We start from the raw sequence: 23,325 nt of genomic DNA on the forward strand, positions 1-23,325 counted from the left end.
ATGGTATATTGGCATCCACTAGATGCTATGGGATAAACTAGACAGGGGGGCAAAAAGGATTCAGTGAGTGCAAACTGCAGTAGAAGTACTAAAGCTTTGGCTTTATCTCCTTGACTGGGGAAATTCAGAGACAATGGAGGATGACAGTGAATTCCCAGTGCTTTGGTATGTCTGTCAGCTTTGTTTCTCATGACCCCCACTCATTGACAAACACCAGTGCAGCAGGCAGTTAGCTACAGCAAGGAAAGACCATGCTGAGTTTGGCCCAGCCATGCATTTCTGCCACTCATACTATGGATACATGGTCAAAGTACAAAGGAGCTTGAACACAGCAAGCTAACCTGATCCCAGAGAATATGTGGTTTCCCAGATTTCATTTGTGTCCCTGAAGTTTTCCAGATGGACTTTTGCATTCAGGTATAGTGTATCTTGTCCCCTGCGCATCCAGCTTCCCAGAATACTTATTTTCTATCCAAGTCAATATGTTCACAGCACAAGATCATGGTCGGTGCATGCAGAGTGCAGTCAGGTTGCATCAGGCCCAAATCCTTAGCCTGCCACTTCTCCCAATTCATGCCCCAGTACCTTATAATAATTGCAGTTCCAGTGACTGCACCAGCATTCACTGACCACTTATGGCTTTGTCTTGAACTCACAGTCTCTGCCAGGGAACCACAAACCAAGCAAATATGATTCCCTTGCAGCAGAGAGCCTTGCAGACATCCAAGACTTGACAGAGTAGCTTACAGGGCTTGTGGATCCTGTGTGGAGGTGGACTCCCCAGGCTCTCTAGACATCATCAGGCAGTAGCAACCTGCCTTGGACTTCTTCCTCTTCAGTATCTTCAGTTGTGCCTCTTGAAACAGTGCTTCTGCTTCTTGCTGGGGGCCTCGGGTAAAACAACCAGCTTTTTACTGAGCAGCCTGCTCGACACTGCAGACGCAATGGATTAGGGATGCCTGTCGTTAGCCCACATGCTGTATAGCTTCCCAGCACTGCTGACACTCCTGGCCATGCTCCAGACTGTGCTCCCACCAAACGACTCAGCCTGAAGCCTACACCAGACTAAGACCAGGAGGTGATTCAAATGCCCCTTTTGCCCATCCCATCCCTGTCACACCTTCTCCTCTTAAGAATCAAAGAATCACAGAATCATCTATGTTGGAAGAGACCTCCAAGATCACCGAGTCCAACCTCTGACCTAACACTGACAAGTCCTCCACTAAACCATATCAGTAAGCTCTACATCTAAACGTTTTTTAAAGACATCTTCTGTTATCTTTAACAGCAGTAGCCAGATTGAGCTCCAGATGAGCTCTGGCATTTCTGATTTTGTCCCTGCACAGCCTCGCAACATCATTAAAGTCCTCCTGAGTGGCCTGCCCTCTCTTCCAAAGGTCATAAACCCTCTTTTTCTTCCTGAGCTCTAGCCACAGCTCTCTGTTCAGCCAGGCCAGTCTTATTCCGTGCTGGCTCATGGGGCACATGGGGATGGTCTGATCCGGAGCCTTTAAGATTTCCTTCTTGAGGAGTGCCCAGCCTTCCTGGACTCCTCTGCCCTTCAGAACTGCCTCCCAAGGGACTCTGACAACCAGTGTCCTGAACAGCTCAAAGTCTGCCCTCCGGAAGTCCAAGACAGCAGTTTTACTGATCCCCCTCCTGACTTTGCCAAGAATAGAGAACTCTACCATTTTGTGGTCACTCTGCCCAAGACAGCTCCCAACCACCACATCTCCCACCAGTCCTTCTCTGTTCATGAACAGAAGGTCTAGCGGGGCACCTCCCCTGGTAGGCTCACTAACCAGCTGTGTCAGGAAGCTATCTTCCACGCTCTCCAGAAACCTCCTAGACTGCTTCCTCTGGGCTGTATTGTATTTCCAGCAGATATCTGGGAAGTTGAAGTCTCCCAAGAGAACAAGTGCTGAGGATTTCACAACTTCTTCCAGCTGCCTGTAGAACTCCTCATCCGTCTCCTCATCCTGGTTTGGCTATCTATAACAGATCCCCACCAGGATGCTTGCCTTGTTGGCCTTCCCGCTGATCCTAACCCATAGGGACTCAACCTTATCATTCCCAGTCTCGAGTTCCACAACACCAGAACACTCTAACATAGAGAGCCACACCACCACCCCTTCTGTGCTGCCTGTCCCTTCTGAAGAGCCTATAGCCAGTCATTGCAGCACTCCAGTCATGGGAGTGGTCCCACCACATTTCAGCGATGGCAACCAAGTCACAGCTAGCCTGCTGTACGATGGCTTCCAGCTCCTCTTGTTTGCTGCCCATGCTGCGTGCATTAGTGTAGATGCACTTCAGTTGGGCCATTGCCTTCTCCCCCGGCCCTGACATTGTTTCCCCTGGCACACCTCTAATGAGTCTTATTTTATCCTCATCCCCTTTCTTACCCAGTTTAAAGCCCTCTCAATGAGCCCTGCCAGCTCCTGCGCTAGTATCCCTTTTCCCCTTAGGGACAAGTAGAACCCATCTGCAGTTAGCGGGCCGGGTGCCAAGTAAAGCACCCCGTGGTCAAAAAAAACAAAATTTCTGTGTTGGCACCAGCCTCTGAGTCACCTGTTTATCAGGTGGGCTTTCCGAGTCCTCTCTGTACCCCTCCCTGCCACTGTAGGGATGGAGGAAAACGTCACCTGTACTCCCGCTCCATCTACTAATCATCCCAGTCCCCTAAAGTCCCGTTTGATAGCCTTCAGGCTTCTCTCTGCAATATCATCACTGCCAGCCTGGACTATCAAAGAAGGTCATGCTCCTCTGCTGTTCTTCTCTGCTCATGGCATCTCTCTCATGTTGGGGAAGAAGGTACGTAGACAAGGCCATAAGGTTCGCAGTGACTATTAACCCTGGGTGGCTACAATCCAGCCTGCTGGGTGATTTGTGGTGACAAAGGGAAGCATCCCTGCTCAGGAATGGCATGGAAAAAAGCCCACCTCATCCCAGTGACCAGTCATTTTCCCTCAGTCCCCCAGCCTGCAGAGCCCCAAGGAGGTTTAGGCACTTGCAGAGGCTCCCAGTGAGGCCCTGTCTTTGGTCAGTGTCCCCCAGCCTGGAAATTTCTGCCATGAAATCAGGCTGTCAGTATGGAGGACACAGACCGGAGGTATGACACATGCTGGTCTGTCTCAGGCACTGAGAACAGGATGACAGGAATATTTCTCAGCTCACACTGCTGAGTTGCCACCCATCCAGCTGCAGACTACGGCGTCTGGGAGAGGACTACCTGCCATGGTCCTTCAGACATGAAGATGGCCAATTCTGCAAATCTGGGGTGTATCTGACCAAAGGTCAGTGTAAACTCTTCTACACCTTGCCTGATGCATGGGTGAAGACTGCCTTGACCAGAAGTATCTAAACCTCGTGAGGATTGCTGAGCCCCAGCAATCAGTGCCTGGTCCTTGGTGAGAGGAGTAGATCCTGCTGGGCTGATGCAGTGATGCTGCTCCAAGCAGATGCTAAGGGGACTCTTCAGCAGGCCTCACTGCTCTGCCTGGTCATTTCAGCAGCTGGGAACATGGTGTATGCTGGTGCCTACATACCCTAAGCCAGCAGGACATTCAGACCTGGTGCAGTGGCTCCGAGCACACACACAGCTTCTGGGTCATCAGTGGGGCCACCTGGGCTGAGGCACAATGAGCCCACGTGGCCACTTTCATTGTGTCACAGCAATACACAGCACTTCCCAAACACCCTGCTCACCTCCCAGCATCCTAAATCACACACATCCCAGATGGAGCAGCACAATCCATCCCCCTGCTGCACACTCAAGCCAAAGCAGAAACCAAGCTATCCTTGCGTCACCCAGGCACTGGTAGCACCAGCCACAAGTGCAGTGGGGACCAAAGCTCAGTGTCTTGCCCTCTCTTACTAACAAATTGGTCCTTGGATGCAAAGTTTTGATCTGCTAGTCCATGGACTGCCAGAGCAAGCCATTCTGACAGGGACTTTCAGGGCATACCAGGCTCCCCATCAGCTCCAGGCTATTGCGCTTGCCCTGCCTTGATACCTAAACTATCTCAGCAAACTGCCTCAACTGCTGCAGCTAAATCTGTAACTTGTAAGTGGGATGCTCCCAAAAGTCATCACCCTCAGCACACTTGAGATCTCTAAGCCTTTTCCTTCACCTTAGTGCATCAGGGGCAGACACTGTCTCTAATCACATTTTTTCTGCATTTGCAATAGGGAAAGGAGCCCAGAGAGAAAAAGTGAAAACACAGTTAGCTATGAGAGCAGCTGCAGCTTTTTTAACTGGTGAGTTACACAGGGAGGAATGGAACTCAAACCAACGAAATCTGGGAAACGGCACACGTGAACCAATGCCAAGCTAGTGTTACGATGGCTTCACACTCACCCGAGCTGATCCTCCGTCTCATTGCTGCTCAGCATTTCTGAGGAGCCCAGGAAGCCATGCAAGTGCAACTTGCCAAGGGCCTGGATCCGTGCCTCTGGAGCCAAGGATCCTCTCTCCCCGGAATCCACGCTGCTGGGGCTGGGCACGCTGCTGTCCTGCTGCTGCAGCCTCACCGCCTCCCCACCCGCACTGAGCTCTGTGTCCACACCGTTGTCCAGCGCTGGCCCCACACAGCCTTCGCTATCGCTCGGGGTGTATGCCTCTGGTCCCTTCTCCTTGGCGCCCACAGAGGCTGCCAGATGTTTGTCCCCACAGCCCCGGCGCACCCCATCTGCTCCTTGGCCGGGCTCGGCATCATCCGGGGGGCTGGCCTTCCTGCTGGCAGGCTCCGGAGGCTGGCCAAGCTGTTCGTCCCCATCGCTGCAGGCTTGCACAGCAGGCTGTGAGCCCGAGGAATGCAGCTCGCTGGAGGATGCCACAGACAATGGGAAGTGCCTGCTCTCACTCATATTCCGCTTGTTCTCCCAGCGCTTGCAGGCTCTCTCCCCGCGGTCAGCTCAGGCGCGGCACTACCTACAACAGAAAAGACACTACGTCACAAATGCCCGAAGGGATGTCTGAACGATGCTGACTTGTCCACAGCAGCTCAGAAGGGTGACAGCCAGTGCCACATCTGCAGTGACAGGAGTGGAGAGGAAAATGTATCCCTCACCCTGCTTTGACCCCTCAGTGTAAAAGCAGGGAGGAGTCATGCAGGGAAGGTTATGTTGCTTGCAAGGACAAATGCTTGTTACCCAGCACAGTGAGATTGGAGAAGAAAATCTGCCCTTGAGATCCTGAGCCATCGGGGCCAGGCATCCCACCTTCCAGAAAGCAGAGGCCCCAGTAGCCCCTGGACAGCCCAGCCCAAACAGGGGCTGGGGACAGGAATGTGGCCCCACTGCTCTTCCCAGGCTGGTGACTGGGGTCCTATTCCCTGGCACTCTCTGCCCACCAAAAGCTGGGGCCTGTTTCTTGGCCTGGCAGAAATAGGAGAAAGGTGTGATTTTTTTTTTAAAACACATTTAAGCAGCCATCATGTGCCAACCTGTGTGATTCTCCCTGCTGACTTCTCATTTCTAAGTGTCTTCTTCCCTGGCAGAGTAACACTTTTCCAGACACGCAAGTACTGCTGAAGTAGTTGCCTGTTAAAACTCCAGCAAAAGCATCCTTACTGAATATCCCATGAGATGCTCTCTCTGTAGGGCAAGAGAAGGGCACTATATTGCACCAAGTGACACAAATGGCTTTTTCGATAAGCCCTTAGTCATGGGCTACAGCCCCACTGTGCTGTGCAAGTATTGTAAGCCCTGCACCTGAAATCCAATGACCATAGTGCCAGGAGAAATGACCTCTTCCAGAAGCAGGTGTTTCTGTGTGGTGTTCAGGCTGAGGAGTGATAACAGCCAGTTTTAAAACAATGTCTGTCTTCACCTCATCAGGAAGCATACCTTATTGGTTACGGCAAGCAGATGGGAATCCTGGTTTCTCCTCCTAGTTCTGGTCCTATCTCACGTCTCAAGCAGATCTTCTTACCTCCCTGCCTCAGCTTCCCTCTCTGCACACCAGGGATAACACATCACCCGTGTCAGGATGCTCAGACATTGAAAATGGGCTCTGGGTGCTCTGACTTGCTGACCTGCAGTTCTCATTAGCAGTAACTGCTTTGCAAGTACAGGGCCCTAGTAGTTCTTGGTAACAAGAGGTGCCTCTGCCCTTACTACTCCTCAGCCTGTGGAGGCTGTGGCAGTGTCAGCAGCCTGTCCCCTCCTGCTGGTTCCTCTGCACCTGGGCAAGGAGCAAAGGAGTGGTGGGGTTGGACCAAAACACCTCACTGTGTCCCGGACATGGACTGAGCTGTGCAGGTATGTGCTGAGCTGCTGGCTGAGTGGGACAGATCCCAAGGGGAACCCCAATCCCTGGTGACTTTGCCTGGAGCAAAGCCCAGGCAGGACCCAGGATCTGGCCCCTCCCTGTGTCCTGTTCCTTGCTGCTAGGAGATAGGGTGAGCTGGGGAGTTCAGAGCTCTGTGTCAGACGGGTTTGTAGAAAAACACTCCTCGAGTTGCCCATGCCACAGATGTGAGATGGAGCAGGTGCCTCTTTGAGGCAATGTAGGCAGGTTTACCTCTTCTCCACATGCATCCATGTGCATCACCAGCTGTCAGAGAGAGCACAGCATCCCCACCTACCACACTAGGTGCAGCCAGGCTCTTCCAACAGATGCATGATCCCTGCCTGTACCAACAGACCAGAGAAAGTGAAGCACAGGCCAGAGAGAACCCCACTGATCTCCTGCCACCCTGCTGTTGCTCCATATCGGGCTGTTTCCCAGACCCATACCATGGCTGAATGACTCATTCTTTGCAAAATACTTCTAATGATCTTCCCTCTGCATACACCGGTATTCCCTGGTTTTCAGCCATGGCAGTGCAACAGCTGAGTGCAGGAGTAATCCTTAGAAAGGGCTTCTGACTTCTTCCCACAGACTTCCTTCACATGCACTGGCAGTGGAGCCAAGCCATTGCAGTATCTTCAAGGAATTTACTTACAAAACTATCAAGACCCTCCAGAGCATGACCATACTGCAATCTTGAGTAACGCTGGAAACCTAACATGATCCAAATTTCAACACTTTCGCATAATGAAGGTATAATACAGACATGCAACACAGAACCAATATTCAAATCTTTGGGGAAACCTTTCCAGAAAAGCTCTGCTGGTCTTTTTCTTGATGTGAGCTGAAGAATGTTCTTTTCAGCTTAGCTGAATAGAAAGAATAGCTTTTTTCAGTTCTAATTTTTAAAACTAACCAGGGAGTTTGGGCTGAAATTCCCCACCTACCTGCTACTGCTCCAATAACTTCAGCAGGAACTAGATACCACCCAAGCTAAATTCCGGTCTAGTAACTAAAGCTTGTCACAGCTATAAGCAATTAGAAAACAGGAACCTAAATGTGATTAGGAGACAGGGCTAAGAAGAAATGTTGGCAAACCTTTCTAAGTGTGAGGTCCATTCTACCCTCCTAACTTTAATCCAATTCTTAATATCAGTAAATCAACATTTATGTTATTATACATAAGCTGCTGCATTATGCTTACTCTGTTTTACCCTCTGTGAAGTCTAAGTGGGATATTTATGGTCTGGAAGAAGGGCTGAAGAGTCAGTAGCTAAACACTGAGGCATGCTCTTCCTTGGCCTGAGTTCCTGATGGAGAAGAAGCACCAGGGAAGCCATGGGAGGATGCATGCAGAGACTGCTGCTCAGACTGGAATACCAGCAGCTTCCCGCACACTGGTCTGAGTAAAGCCAGCAGTGTCTCTCACAGCCTCCTGACCCCTCCAAGATGTGCACGTCTTGTGTGGATCCATACTCCATTGCACACACATGAAGGGAGGCTGTCATGTGCAGCTGTAGTGTGCAGGCAAGCTGAGCTGCGTATTACTCAGCAACTCACTAGCTACTAGACTAATGCATGTGGTGACAATCACTTGAAGCACATCCCGGTTATGGGTAGCTGAAGCTTCCCAGAAGCTCCAGAGGAATGGCTGGGATGTGAGCCTGTGACTCACCCAGCTGCCCGTGCTGATGCCTTGATTCCCTAACTGACTCCTTCCGCCCTTGCCCACGCAGCCAGGCCACTGTGTCCCACATGAGCTGCAGAATGTCTCTCCTGCTCTGCAAACCCATCAGCCAGCACATGCGGCAGGGCTCATCTGTGAACCACTACCTTCCTGCTTGTGTCAGGTATGTGCATGGGCAAAGGGAAGGGGAGATGTGCTGTGATGCCACCAGTTGGACTCAGAAGACCACCAAGAGTGGAGGAGCTGGTTAGAGCTGCCCACACCTGCCCCCAACAAATAGCTGCCCCTCAGTGCTGGACAGAGACCAAAGGTGGCCTTTCTGTTAGCTCTGAGAAAGCACCAATGTACGGCTCAGCCTCTGGCTAAAAGCAGCCACAGCTTCAGCCAGGCCACTGGGAGAGGACACACTGCAGCACCTCGCAGGGGCTGGGATTCAGAGGGCTGCCCTGGGGCTCCCTTCCACTTCCCCAAAGCAGTATGGCCTGACAGACAGGAGACTGAATTGGACTATGGTTTCTATTGCATGTTCCCCTTGTCCCTGCTTGTTTCTTCATGTTTCTGCATTGCAAAGTGCTCTGGTCAAGAGCTGTACAGGTAAGGGCTAGAAGGTAATATCCGAGTTTGCACTGGTGGATTTTCACATGACTGAACCTTCCCCTTTCTGCAGCCCCGGGCATTCCCTCAAGTAAGTGCTGCTTTCCTAGGTCCCATGGGTAGAGCAGGAATCCCATGTGTGTCCACTGCTCCCAGCCTCCAGCAAAAGTAACAAAGGTTAGCACACGAAGAAAGGGGGCTGGCAAGAAAAGAGAATGAACTGGCATATGCCCTGGCTGGGACTGCTCACACCAACGGCTAAGGTGGCTCTGCTGAGAGCATGCATTTTAACAGCTGTTAAGATGCAATTCCATGATTTGGACCAGATTAGCTCTGTAAGGCCCACATAAGCAGAAGGGCATGGATTCACACTGGAAAGAGGCTATTATTGCTGTAGGAAAGGCAAGGAGAAGCCAAGAGATCCATGATCTAGTGCTAAATATAGCCCTTCCCTGTCTTCTTCCCAGAGCTGGGGCTCAGTGCTTCTACCATAAGATGGGAGAGAGGCGAGAGCCTCTCTGCCCTTTCTTGTAGGCCATTTCCAAGCAAGACAACTGCAGTTATGAGAGCTACTAGTTTCATTTATCAGACTCCTGGCCACACCAGCCTGTGTGTGTAATGTGCCCAGTGCCACAGAACAGCTCTGCAGCACAGCCACCGACTTGCCCACTCTGCCTCAGGGTCCTGCATGGCCCCTGGGCCACAAGGAGACCAGGGCAGGGCTGGTGTGGGGCAAAGGATAGCAGAAATACCCCATCAGTGCTACTTCAAGGTTTGCCCCTGACTGCATGGGTGGGGAGTGTGATGGGGCTCCCAGGAAGCAATTGCCCACTGCTGGTCTTGAAGCATTCACTCACTCATGGACATCTACACTCAGCCTACTTTGGGGCGATGGGACCAGCAAAGCCAGGCTGGCACCCGCTGTAGGAAAGTGCCAGTCCCAAAGAGGCTGGGCAGTGATGAAGAAAAGCTTGCCCTGATTCTGTAAGGGGTTGGAAACCACACAGCGGCTCTTTCAGGGACTGGCTCTGGAAGTCTCCCAGCTTTTGTTGAAGCTGAATGGCTGGTGGGAAATGATTATTTTAAATTTTCCTCCCTGCTTTAGGAACTGGAAAGGCTCCCACTTCAGTTTGTGTAACTGCTTGGCTGCTGTGACACGGAGGGCTTGGAGAAGAATCCTGTTGCTTGTTCAAGCACGAGCTTCCCCTCACACTGAGCTGGGTTGCTCCCTGCTACACCCCTGGTTTGCTTCAGTGCTCAGGATTCTGCTTCCTTGGGCTTTGCAGAAATGGGGCAGCAGGTCCATCATGAGGGCTTTGTCCTCACCCTGGCATCACAAGGATGCCTAGGGAGAGAGCAGAAGGCACATCAAAACTGTAGGAGAAAGCCTCACCCAGATCATCCCCTTGCTCTGCCAGACCTAAGGAGGTGGCAGTAGCAGGAAGGGGTGATGGGAGCCTTTGCCAAGGTCCTAGTGCTGACAGAGATGAGTCAGTTTTGTGAGCACGCTGCGCAGGCTGGGGCCTGGCCCACATTTTCTCCTGGTACATTGTGGTGAGAGCTGCCATGAAGGGAAAGACAGATGTCTGTGCTGCCAGGCAGGTGCCACCCAAGCTGACATCTGGAGGCACATGTAATCCCCAAGAGCAGCTTCAGTTTGTAAATGTCTTTTTTGCACTTGGAGGTCCAAAACCAGACATGGCGTCCAGGTTTGGTCTCATAAGCCCTGAGCAGAGGGGAAGACTCTCTTACCTTAACCCACCAGCTGCATTGCTAACACAACCCCATGTGTACTTGGCCTTCACTGCCACAAAGGTACACAGCTGACATGGTGATCTTCATGGTGGTCTTCAGCAGAGCAGCTACCAAAGCAGTCAGCCCCCAGTCCGTAACAATGCCTGTGGTTAATCCAGTAATATCTTTGCTAAATTTCTTTGCTAAATTTCATGAGGCTCTCTACATGCAGTCCTTTTTAATCCTCCCAAGGTTTTGCTGCTGGCCACCCAGAGGCAGGATGCTGAGCTGGGCTGATCGTGGGTTGGCTCTGAGTTTTGCTGTGCCATGAGGTGCGGAGCAGGAGAGACCTGGGACATGGCTGAGGCCACTGACACAAAAAAAAAGACGTGAGGAGAAAATGTCTGTGTGGTCTCATGAAACGGTTGATACCTCATGTAATTTTCTTACTTGTAGGTGGCAAAGAGCTTCCAGGATTTTGTCCTGGCACTGGGCACCACTGAGAAGAGCCTGGCTCTATCCTCTGTGCACCCTCCCTTCAGATATTTATACACATTGATAAAATCCCCCATGAGCCTCCTCATCTCTAGGCAAAACAGTCCCTGGACCTGAACAGACTCGGGCCAGTCATCACCTGAAACCAATTTCTGCTTCATGGTGCTGCAGACAGAGGCTGGGGAACAGCTCCTTCAACCTGTGATAAACCCCACAGGATGAGATTCACTCAGTGCAATGTGAATACAGCGTACACCAACAAGGAGCATCTCAGGAGCTCTGTCCTTGGAACTTCCCCAGTGCCACATGCTCAGACTGCCAGGTGAGGAACCCTTAGCCTTGCTCTTCGAGCTCTTTCCAAATTATTTTCAGCCTCAAGGCAGGAGGCACCCTCCTCATGCCTTGTTTGTTGACGACCATGAAATGTGGATCTCTGTGGCACACTTTGTGCCCTGGCACCCCATCCCAAACCATTGCAAAGCGGCTGCAGGTTTCTCAACATGTTGGTTTCAGAAAGACACCTTCTATCCTCTTTCTGTGAGTGAAAACCAGTTTTAGGCAGCAGCTTTCATGGTGGGAGGAGCTCTTCAGCAGAATTCAGCAAGATGCAACAGCAGATGTTTCCCGCTTGGCCCTTTTCCTTGATGCAAACCATGCCATGCAGATGCACAGATACCATCTACATACATAGCTACAGCTGGGCCTTGTCCCTTTCTCCCTTATAGACAGCCTCTTACAATTCCCTTATGCTTTTCTCAGAGGGAAATACCAATGGTCATTTGTTTTCCTTGCATCTGGCTTGGGTTTTATAAGAGCTTAAAAATTCCATTGGTCACTCCTTTGGTGCTTTTGTGACCCAACTCATCACTCGGTTTTACAAAATGCAGGTGCAACACATTACCCTGATGGAGGGTATGTGCAGGGATACACCAAGGTTTCTTTGAGGAGGCAAACGCATACAGAGATGGAGAGATTACAGCCATGGTTCTGCCTCTGTTTTCTTTTTGAAATACAACTCCCCTCTGTTATGCCTCTGCTTTGACCTCTGCCCTTTTAACACTATTGACAATAAAAAACTTTTACAATTATCATTGTGAAAATCCTCATTTCTTTCTCCCATGGGCTGACAGTTTGTTTTTATGTGATTTTGAAGACCTCAATCATGTCACCTCTCAGCCCTTCATCTCCAGATTGCCATCCCAGCCTTCCTAGTCTATTCTCATAAAATAGCTTCCCCACCCCCTTGAGCATTTTGATTATTTTTCTCTGTATTTTACAGTCTGGAGATGGGGGAAACAGCACTGCGTAGCAAACTGAAGATGTGGACATACCAAAGATTTGAACAGCAGCAAACTGATGTCCCCTGTTCTTTACATGACTTCCTACCTGATGACACTGAGCTCTCGCTCATCTGCAACAGCTCTGCTGAAGATTATGAGCTCAGGAGTAGAGCTGGGCTGGCATCTCAGACAAGCACTGATTATTTCAAAGGTGCTACTCCAAGGCAGGATGAAGGGGAAAGTGGACAGAACTTGAGGGTCACAGCACTTCCCATTCTCTATTCTAGTCTTACTGTTCCTCTGGCCACTCTACCTCTGACAATGCTCTATAAAGACCTTCCTTGTGGCCCCAGCACCTGCAGGGCTCACTGGAAGGGATCCTCCAACATCACAGAATCATGTAGGTTGGAAGAAACCTCCAAGATCACCTAGTCCAACCTCTGACCTAACAAGGTCCTCCACTAACACTAACAAGTCCCCCACTAAACCATATCACTAAGCTCTACATCTAAACATCTTTTAAAGACCTCCAGGGATGGTGACTCAACCACTTCCCTGGGCAGCCCATTCCAGTGCCTAACAACCCTTTCAGTAAAGAAGTTTTCCCTAACATCCAACCTAAACCTCCCCTGGCACAACTTTAGCCCATTCCCCCTCATCCTGTCACCAGACACGTGGGAGAACAGACCAACCCCCACCTCTCTACAGCCTCCTTTAAGGTACCTGTAGAGAGCGATAAGGTTGCCCCTGAGCCTCCTCTTCTCCAGGCTGAACAACCCCAGCTCCCTCAGCCGCTCCTCGTAAGACTTGTTCTCCAGACCCCTCACCAGCTTTGTGCCCTTCTCTGGACTCTCTCGAGCACGTCCATGTCCTTCTTGTAGCGAGGGGCCCAAAACTGAACACAGTACTCGAGGTGCGGCCTCACCAGAGCCGAGTACAGGGGCACAATCACTTCCCTGGCCCTGCTGGCCACACTGCTTCTTATACAGGGCAGGATGCTTTTGGCCTTCTTGGCCACCTGAGCACACTGCTGGCTCATATTCAGCCGACTATCAACCAATACTCCCAAGTCCTTCTCGGCCAGGCAGCTTTCCAACCACTCCTCTCCCAGCCTGTAGTGCTGCTTGGGGTTGTTGTGCCCCAGATGCAGGACCCGGCACTTGGCCTTGTTGAACTTCATACAGCTGGCCTCAGCCCATCGGTCCAGCCTATCCAGATCCTCCTGCAGAGCCTTCCTACCCTCGAGCAGATCAACCCATGCACCTAGCATGTCCTCTTATGAGGAGGGTAAATAGGTTCTTTCGGCAGAGAAGTATACTCCTTGTTTTGTCTAGAAGAGAGAGCCCCGGCTTCTGAAGGACCGCCTGTGCTCTGTCAAAAGCATTCTCATACTAACGCTGCTCAACACCCTCCAGGCCATAACAGAACCCAACTTTGGTCCCCATGTCCTTGAAACTCCCATGTGGACAACTGGTCCAAAACTCTTGGATGCTACTGAGTTGCCATGTCAACCTTGCTGACTTGCATTTCCAGATGGCCTCTAAACCAAGAGCATTGGTATCAAGGTATCCATGACAAGGTACCATGTAACTTGACTGCTGAAGATATTTAGGCTCAGAAGACTACAAGAGTCTATAAGAGATTGCTAGAGGAGGCCAGGAGACTGTCCAGATAGGACTAAGCCTTCCAACTGACTTCATCCAGCAAAACCTAAAACAGGATCAGCTAGGCTCCACTTTGGACCTAAGATGAGAGAACCAAGCCCGTCAGTGAGGGAAACTGTTGGGTAACTCTCACACCAGTGGGAATTTTCTACTTTCACCTCTGTGAAGGAAAGGAAGACCAACTTCACTCACTTTTCCTGCCCCAGTCAGGCTGAGATGCACTTATTTGGCTGGAGAACACAGACTCAGCCAAGATTTCTTGACAGCCAACAGAGCTGGAACTTCACTACCTAGCATTACAGGGAGTCAGGGCATGAAATGTGGCATTTCCACTGAAATCAGCTTGGGCACAAAGCTGTTAACCCAAAGGATTTGCAAAGAGCAGCCTGAGAAAAAAACAGGAAAAAAAGATCTGATGTGAAGGGACGTTCATACATCATCAGGGCCAAATCAGGACATTTGAGAGGCAAACTAGAGAGAGTATGCCACTACAAGGGAACAGACAGGACAGTGTTCTGGAAAAAACACCTCCCCTGAGACTAAGACATGAACTTCAGCCCTCTACTTAGTGAGTACTCCACCCATAAGCTCACTTGTTCTTCTACAGCAGGCCGTTTTTTCTTTCATTTAGACCGAAAATTTCACCTTCCCTTTCAAAACTGCAGGAAACATTTGTACAAAGGAAGTGTAGGTTAGGTAAATCCTCTTTCCCCTCCCCCCCTCCAAAAAAACAAACAAACAAAAAAAAGATGATCACTAAATTTTTGAAAAATTTCTACTGGCTATTAAGTACTGTTAGCTGGCAAAGGTTCTGCAGGTAGCATGACCTTCCTCCCTCATTTCTCCCAGGGTCCTTCACTCAGAAAGAAATACTTGGAGATCTGGTGACCTACCTACATTTTGGTTGCTCCATCACCCCTGTATAGTAATGTGCTGCCTCTCTAGCTCAGTCTTCCAGGCTGCAGTCTTCAGGTTGCACAAAGTCAAAAATGAAATGATTGAAAAGATAATAACATATGTGTTTCTAGCACTTACAGACTGGGATTGAACCAGTGAAAGCAAAGCACAATTTCATTGCTCCATTAGGATGTGGTAAGTTATTATTATCTTTAACATGGCAACAGAAGATGCTAGTCAGAACTTGACTATCCCAGAACTTGCTTGAACACATGGGAATGCACTTTGAAGGGATTCATCTCACCCAAATGTAGACATTTCCAGATGAGCTCAGCCCCCAGGCCCTCTTCAGTCAGAAGACTGCATCTGATCTATATTAGATGTTTGTGTTACAATGAGAAAATCACATTCTGGTGTTCTCTGGTTAGATCTCCACAGCCTGGGACAACAATCCCAGCTGCTGATGTTTATGTTGCAGACACCTACTTTCAGAAAACATGCCTCCTGCACAGCACTGCTTACCACATTTAGCCTGCAAACACTTCCTCTGTTCACAGCTTTCCTCAGACAGGCTTCTGGTTTTTCAGAACAGACAATGAGTAAGAAATCCACTTCCTGGAAACCTGCAAGTCTTCTTTTTATTTCCTACAGCCAGTTCAAAGCAGAACCACTTTGCATTGCTGGCTTTGCCAACACATGGATGCCTTGAACTGAATGGAAAAAAAAAAAAGGAAAAAAAAAAAAAGCTGACTTGCTTTGAAAAAATGAGCTGTTGCCCAGAAAATAACACTGAAAACCTGGTGGAGACATTTTGTAGCTCCTGTGCAAAGATTGGACCTGCCCTTAGTGGACATGTAGGATAACCATGTCAATAGCAATGTGATTTTCGTGCTGAAGGATTATAGCTCCAACAGGCATGCTCCTACACTGACGTAAAGCAGCTTTATATAGACAGGGCCATTTCTTCTCCACAAGGGAATTATAAGAGCAAAAAGCACCATCAGGCTGATCTAATTGCATAAGGATGGTGCGCTGTTTAAGCTGTACCTGCTCTTGGATTCAGGGACTCTTCCAGTCTGCCAGTGTGCAAGATGTCCTGCACTAGACCGCGTGACAAGGCTGCAGCAGAGTTGCTATACCAGGCTGCAGTAGGTGATTTTGCCTCTCAGAGGGCTTTTTTAAAGTATGGAGTTCTCAGAACTTTTCTCCTGCTCCTTAGATATCATTGTGTTTAGACATCATCAGGGAACTGATGAATTACATCCTGGACTGAGTCTTCACTGGTGCACAGGGAGGCCAGAGGGGCCTGTCAGAAGTAAGTACATCGTAAAGATGAAATAAAGGTTCAGGAGATTAATACCATTTGGCCTGGTTCATCAATTGATCCAGTGACATAGTGGCATGAGATAAGTGGCAGTTAGACTTGCTGTTGGAGCATGCAGCCCAAGACAACCGTGTAAGCTACACTTTGTGTATATGAGACTGGGAAGCTGTTTCTTATAGTGTGCAAAATTAAAGGGAAACTGTCATCAAGGTGCACTCCTTACAGTTTGCTGTTACCTGGAAAGCAGTGGATTCCCTGCATTTCTGCTTCTGCTTACAAAAACATCTCAGTGATAAAGCACAGGTTTCTGTTACAGGATCATTCCCTACATCTGCCAGTAGCTGCTATAATTTTCTGGCCACTTCCCTTCTCTGTTGGTCTGATGGCAGTCATAGTAACACATTTACATTTTAGGTGTTGCTATCATGCTGTGACTTTGCTGTGAAATTGCACATCCAAGTCTCCTGTGTCTCACCTAGGGCTGTTACTCTGTACCTCGTCCTGAGGCAGCTCTGGTCCAACAACCCCCACCAGAGCTGCCATGTCTTGATGTTATCACAACTCTCACATCAGGTGCACAACCAAAAGCCAAGCTTCCTGAAGTCACACCTGAAAACCCAGCTCTCTACCTCCTTGCACAGAAAAATGAAAAGACTGCAGAGGAAGCCTGAAAACTACTAGAGCTCAAAGCCACAACAGGGTACAGCCCCAAAAGTTTGAGCTAAAAGTCTTTTGGCTGTTAAGACAATCTTATGATTTGGGAGTGTGGAGTTAGGCGCATTCTGGTATCCATGCTTCACACCGTGAGGTGCCATGCCAGGGGCAGGTCCTAGCAGTGCATGGATCAAAGACCTGTCCTGCAGCGACAGAACAAGGGACAGTGGTTTTAAACAGAAAAAGAGGAAGAAATTTTTCACTATGAGAGCGGTGAGGCACAATATGAGGTTGCCCAGAGAAACTGTGCATGCCCCAACCCTGGAAGAGGTCAAGGCCTGGTTGGATGGGACTTTGAGAAACCTGATCTAGTGGAAGGTGTCCCTGCCCATGGCAGGGGGCTGGACTGGATCAACTTTAAGGGTCTCTTCCACTCCAAACCATTCTGCAATTCCATGAACACTGACCACCTGAGGCAGCTGCCCAGGAGTGGCCAACAGCAGAGACCACTTCATGGTGGGGAGAAGGACTGCAAGCTGACGGGTCCTGCTTTATGATAAGGCATGTTTGTAAATAGTTCAGAGAGGGTTAGTATATGATTAGTAGAGGCTTTCAACATCTTGCAGACAGGTGCTTCTGAGCACCTTGGAAATACCACTCATAACACAGGAGCTTCTAATGAGCTCACATTAAAACAGTTCATCGACTGCCTTAACCCTTTCAAAACAACTTCTAATTAGGTAGAGGCAAAAAACAAGAGCTAACAGGCAAGTGGGACTTTTTTCTGTTTCAAAAGGCAGCTGTGAACTCTCTTCTCTACTGCTGAGATCACAACAAGGGGGCCAGGCAGGGGGGCCGTGGCTGCATACCCTTTCAGGAGCTCCAAGGAATTTTTATGCTGGCCAGGTCTGGCCTTGCCAGCTCCGACTGGGTTCAGATAGCCACCTTACCAGAGCCTTATAGCACCAATAGCTCTTCTGCAGGTGGCATGGTTCCCCAGCCCCCTAGCTCCATGAGCAAACGTCCAGGCAGGTGCTCACAGTGCTGCTGAGCAGAGGGGTGGACAGCAAAGGAGATGGGCAGAGACAAGCCTTCAGGATTGGGACCCTCAGCCCAGCTCAGCTGCTGCAGCAAAGTCATTTTCTCTGTTTCTGGGAAGAAAAGAAATCCTGTGAACATCTGCTGCCTCAGTTTCCCCACCTATGCAATGGTGAAAGCTGCCTCCTGGGACCTGAGGAAAAAAGAGAGCTTTACTGGTCAGACAATATCAGGAGAATACCAAACCTTGAAAGGACAAAGGATGAAGTATTCTCAAAAGAAGGCTGAGATTCCCAGCTGCATCTCCTGCTTTGGTAAGCTCAAGGCTGGTAAGGGGTGGCTTGAACACCTTGCCTGGTGTTGCTAACTTATTAGATAAAATCTAAATACTCATTAAAGCAACGCTTGGCAGAAACCCCATCCTCAATTACAAAAATCATCTCTCTCTCTCTCTCTCTGCAGCCTTTGGGGCCTTATAATCTAATTAAATAAAGCTTTTTCACTTTCCTCTTGACTGCTCCCCCAGCTTCCATTGTACCAGTGAAGACAAATATATATTTTTAATTTAACAGAATCCCTTGCATCATGCATCTCCTCCTGGCCAGAAAGCAACTCTGTTCTCACCGTGGCAACCCTGTCAGCCTGTGTCCTGCCTGGACAGGCTGTGTCCATCACCTGGTTGCTTTTGTTCCTTGAAAGTGCCCAAAATATTGGGGTCCACCCACTTCCACTGCCTGTGCCATCAAATGCAGAGAAAATTCCGAAGCATACAAGCAGAGCCTGGCAGGAACAGAGCCCCACCAGCAAAACCAGTTCTGCATTGGGAAAGGTGCTTTGTGAGCTCACCACACTGGGAACACAGATTTCTTCTAAGGCTGCATAGTCCACCTGCTGGGATGCGCAGTGGGGAAACAACACTGCTGCAGGATGTGCAACAGGGAGAGGCTGCAAGTGAAGTGTTGCCTTCTTGTTCTGTGTCTCCATGTGTCTAACACCAGCCAGGATGAAGTGGCCACGCACAGAGTGGAGATGAACCTCTGCACATCTGCGGGAGCAGGGCTTGCAGCCGGGAATTCTACAGTTGGCAGGTCCTGCTTTGTACAGAGCAGCACATGGATCTTTTGGCCAGACAATCCAGCTCCCGCTTGGGTGCTAGAGGGAGGGAGGAAGGTAGCTCTGGGGATTCCCTCTCCATCTCAGTGAGGCTCTTGCCCAGAATCATGTGATTTTTTTTGTGGGGGGAAATTTGTTTACTAGAAGAAAACTGCAATTATAGGTCAGATAAATTCTACCAACATTTGTGATGCATTTATGCTGAAGCCTCTGAAGCGCATCAGCTGGATTAAAAAAATCTGTAAGGTGTAAAAATAAAAAGGTCACAAGAACTGAGTCTTGTGCTTTGACATTGGAGCATATAAGCAAATATTGCATTAAAAACAGAAATTAAACCCCTTCAATTTACTTTAGTATTGTAGCATTTCCCTACTATCTTTTAATTTTTAAGTATTTAAAAAGAAAATTAAAAGATTTGGGTCAAATTTCTTTTTTCATGCCAATTAAATAATGGAGAGACAACTATCACACAAGGCTTGTGTGAAGGTAGAGAGGTGGTTGATCTCACATTTTTTCTGGGCTTTTCAGTATGGTTGGTAAACTGCAAATGTACCAGTCACCTGAGCCTGTTGTAAGCTTTCCTGCTCGATGCTGATCAGGATTGCTCAGAGGAACATGCTTCAGCTCCCCAAAAAGAGAGAGAGATGGGGTTTATTCTCATAATGCAGACCAGCAGGTTTTGTCTGCTGAGGAGGAGGATTTTGGGTCTCCATCACAGAGGCAGAGAAAGGCTACAGAGAAATGAAGAGCTCAGCTGCTTGGCTGGAAGGGAGTGACCACCTAAGCCACCAAATCCAACTGAACCCCTCAATCCAGAAGATTCTTCATCCATGACAGAGTACTCCCATCTCCAGTGCACTCCCTGTCACTCACAACATGCTCCAAGCTGCAGGAGCGACAGGAGGGTCTCTGCGATGCCTTTGTCTCATCTGAAGAGCAGGCAATACAGTGGACTTTGCCACAGCAGAGACTCCGGGTGATGATCCTAGGAACCAAACCACGTCCCATGCTGCAGAGGAAGGCAGAAAATATAGGGACAAATCCCATGCTCATCCTGTTTGAAAGGAGGCATTGCCCGTTCCCTGAGCCCTGATGAGGTGTTGCAAGGCAGCTGGTCATGACAAAGCATCCCACTAACATTACCTTTGTTCAGAGCCATTCGGGATGTCTCAGAGAAGGGGACTTAGAAGGAGAGGAAGCAAGGCCTTCCTGAGCTGGTGGCACCACAGAGGTGACAACCTGACCAGTTTGTATGGAACCCCTAAGAACTGCACTGGAAAGCTGCTTTTCAGGCGTGCTTTCCCTTCCTAGGCCCAGTGCCAACACATCTCCTGCCCAGAATGTGAAGATCAGCTGTTCCTTTAAACAACTGTACAGCAGACATCCTGAGCCACTTGCAGTTCTGCCTCCGACACAGCCACCAGCTAGGACCACCAAGACTCGCTCACATATCACAGAGCTGAAAAATGATGCGGGAAGGATGTGGGGCAATGAGAATAAGAAAAAGGAAGACGTGAGCAGTGGTGGTAAAGAGACAGGTGCCAAACCATGAGCCCCCAGTGCCAGGCTGAAGCCCAGACTGCTCAGGCTATCTGCACCTTCTTATGTTCTCTGGCCCTGCCTAGTGCAAGTGAGGGAGCTCCAGGGCCAGTTTGTCCCATTTCCACTGGGGAGTAGTAGAGGGGGGAGAGCAGAGGAGAGGAAGCCCCAGAGCAGAAGAAAAGGAGCAGGTCAGGAACACACAGAATGTGAAGTGACCAGGCCAAAGAGAAAGGAGCAGCATTTGCTCTAAAGAAGGAATCACCAGTGTCCCTACCTGGGGCTTGAGCAAACCTAGGCACTGTCCGGGGTCAGGAAAGCCAGACTGTGGATGGCAGGGAAGAACCTCCCTGAGCATCTCAGCCATTCAATTCCTGGAGCTCCTGCGGGAAGATGGAGGGACAGCAGTGAGGATGAAGGGTGAGGTGGTGACTGTCCGGGCTTGACAAAAGCCTCTCCCGCAGTGAGCCCAGCCTGCCATCCACCTCCCCAGGGTCACAGAGGAAATGTGGGAGGGAGCAGAACTGAGCCCATCCCTTTCATCTTTACTTCCTGTACTATACCTGCTATGGAGGAGCATCATAAGCCTCAAACGCAGAAGATATGGCTCTTTTCAACCTATCTAGCCTGGACAAGGTCCCTCACATGGACCCTGTCCCAGCATATCCCTGGGAAAACCGTTTCCCTGCCAGAAAGGTGAGGAGGACATTTTCACCCTTAGCAAAGGGTGAAAGGCAAAGATATGTCAGACGTCTCCTCAAACAAGGAAATGTCTCTACAGCACAGACTTTGCCAACCAGCAGAGCACTGTGGATCCTCAAGAGATGTGGCCATTTACAGCACAAGAACACCCATTTTGGTGACTGCTCACACAGAACCTCCAAGCAGGCTTTCACCTCAGCAAGAACAACTCTGCCCATATCCAGCATTTTGGTGGCAGCAGCAACAGCTCCCCCAGACTAGAAAGCATCTTTTTGTCAATGTCATCAACGTGTACAAGTCTGCAGGGCCATACACAGATATCGGAGCAGAACAGGCCTTCCCACTTCCTTCTGGCAACTAGCACCAACTCCACACTTGGGCAGAACCACTGCACTTACACCACACGGGACAACTCCACAGGTGAAGGCAGTCCAGACTTCACAGACTCCAGACATAGCTTTTCTGTCCCTTTAAGATGGTGGCCTGACATACTCAGTGCCATGCGCCTTGTGGCAGGCATGGCACGTACTAATTATGATGTGGGCTGAAGCCTGTGGCAATACTGGATGGAGGGATCTGCCTCAGTGGGAAAATTCATGGAGGAAGGGGACAAAAAGTGTCAGACAAGGGGACAGAGGGAAGAGATGGGATGGGGCCTTAGGCTGATGTCAATAAGAGCAGTACAGGGTATCACAATGTGGGAGATGAGCAGCGAGCAGCACTCGTGAGGAGAGTGGAGAGACAAGACACCAGTTAAGTTTTCACACTCTGAGCGGGATATAACCACAACGAGAAATAAGGGGGATACCTGCTCCCAAGAGCTGTCTTCAGTTCCATTTGAAGAGCCATGTGATGGGGTTGCAGGCAGTTGTACAATGGGGACACCAGAAGGGGCTTCTTGCTGGTAACACTGTAGATCAGGTCAGAAAAGTGTGCCCTTGTCATGGACACCACAGAATTTGGTGTAAAACTGCTTGACTCCCTCCTGCCACCCACTGTGCAGCCCTAATGAGAAGCCTCAGCAAAGAGCACCCTGACTCTATCTACCCAGACTACGTGAACTAGTACGGTTCCCCATCACTGCCACCTTCCCACCGCACCTACACACAGGACAGCACCATCTGCACATGGATCTGGCCTGGTGCTCACAGAAAGGGACTTGCTGGCAGAGCAACAGCTTTTTTCTGTCCAGTGCTCTCACTGTCCCCTTGGCAAAGTCACTTTTGACCACACCAACCCTCAGTTTCCCCAGAGAATAATAAAGACACGTGGACTGAAGAGGTACAACGTGCTGAGACAGGAGGAAACTCAGTACTCATTCAGAACTACTTGGCTTCCAGCTTCACAGATCTCCAGGGAAACCCACCCACTTCATCTCCAGTTGTGCTGAACTTTTAGGGGGAAAAGAAGAGACAAAATGAGAAACATCCCTTTTGTGAATCAGCCACCTCTCCAACGTCCCCTCTGGGCTCAGCTGCCCACTTTCAGACTTTATCCATTGTTTGCTTGGACTTCGTACAGGAAAAATCACATCAAGGGAAATCCTAGCTGAACCACACACTTTGGAGCACTTTTAATGGACAATTTGACAAGGACATGGGGATTTAGCATATTTTTAGGACAAAAATATCTACTGATAATATGCTACACTCCTGGCTAAAAACATTATCTACTGTCATGGGGAGAATTTAAGCCGTAATACCAGCTACTATAATGCAGGCCTGGAACTCCATGCAAATATTACCCTGATCCAAGAGCTACACAGCTCTGTTTATCCTCGTAATTAATTCTCTCTTATGTTTAGTGATACAATTAGAGAAACACTGCCATTCTGATGGGCTTGTTTCCACCGATGTCTTTTACTATATTTACATCCCCACAATAGGCTTGGCCTTACAGAGAAGGGTGAAATTGCATTTATGGAGACAATGCCACATGCATTCCCGAAGCATTTTATAGATGTAAAGTTAAGCTCCAAATTACACGTTTATTGTGCAAGCACACAATGAGCTCAGATTAAATATTGACTAAAGCCAGTCTAACACCCAAAATAATGAAGATGAGCACAATAGAGTGATTTACTCCCAGCCACTAGAGAAATACACATCTGTAACATATAACATGCCCTTCCCACAGATATACTCTTTGTATTCTAGCTAGCCTCAGGCAGGAAAATTTCTATCTCAGAAATTATAGATTTTGTTTCTCAACTACCAAAACATTCACATTACCAGTTGCAAAAGAAACATATATGATAACAAAAATCAAATTCCATCCCCACAATTTAGTGATGAGCAGGTGATTGGCTCCTT

At 49.2% G+C, this 23,325-nt stretch overlaps 1 protein-coding gene across 8 annotated transcripts in view; it reads right to left on the reverse strand.

Moving 5' to 3' along the window:
• The window catches only part of PSD2 (pleckstrin and Sec7 domain containing 2), an 89,165-nt gene that overhangs the window by 43,064 nt on the left and 22,776 nt on the right, over positions 1-23,325 (reverse strand). For 6 of the 8 annotated variants that reach the window (XM_083799302.1, XM_083799298.1, XM_083799301.1 and 3 more), the window contains exon 2: positions 4,358-4,930. In XM_083799302.1, coding sequence (XP_083655428.1) covers positions 4,358-4,866 — 509 coding nt within the window. In that variant the 5' untranslated portion in view covers positions 4,867-4,930. The remainder of the gene's footprint in view (positions 1-4,357; positions 4,931-23,325) is intronic. The other 2 variants (XM_083799304.1, XM_083799300.1) reach the window with 2 other exon arrangements.

Source organism: Anser anser (genome assembly GCF_964211835.1).
Source record: "Anser anser genome assembly, chromosome: 14".
NCBI lineage: Eukaryota > Metazoa > Chordata > Aves > Anseriformes > Anatidae > Anser > Anser anser.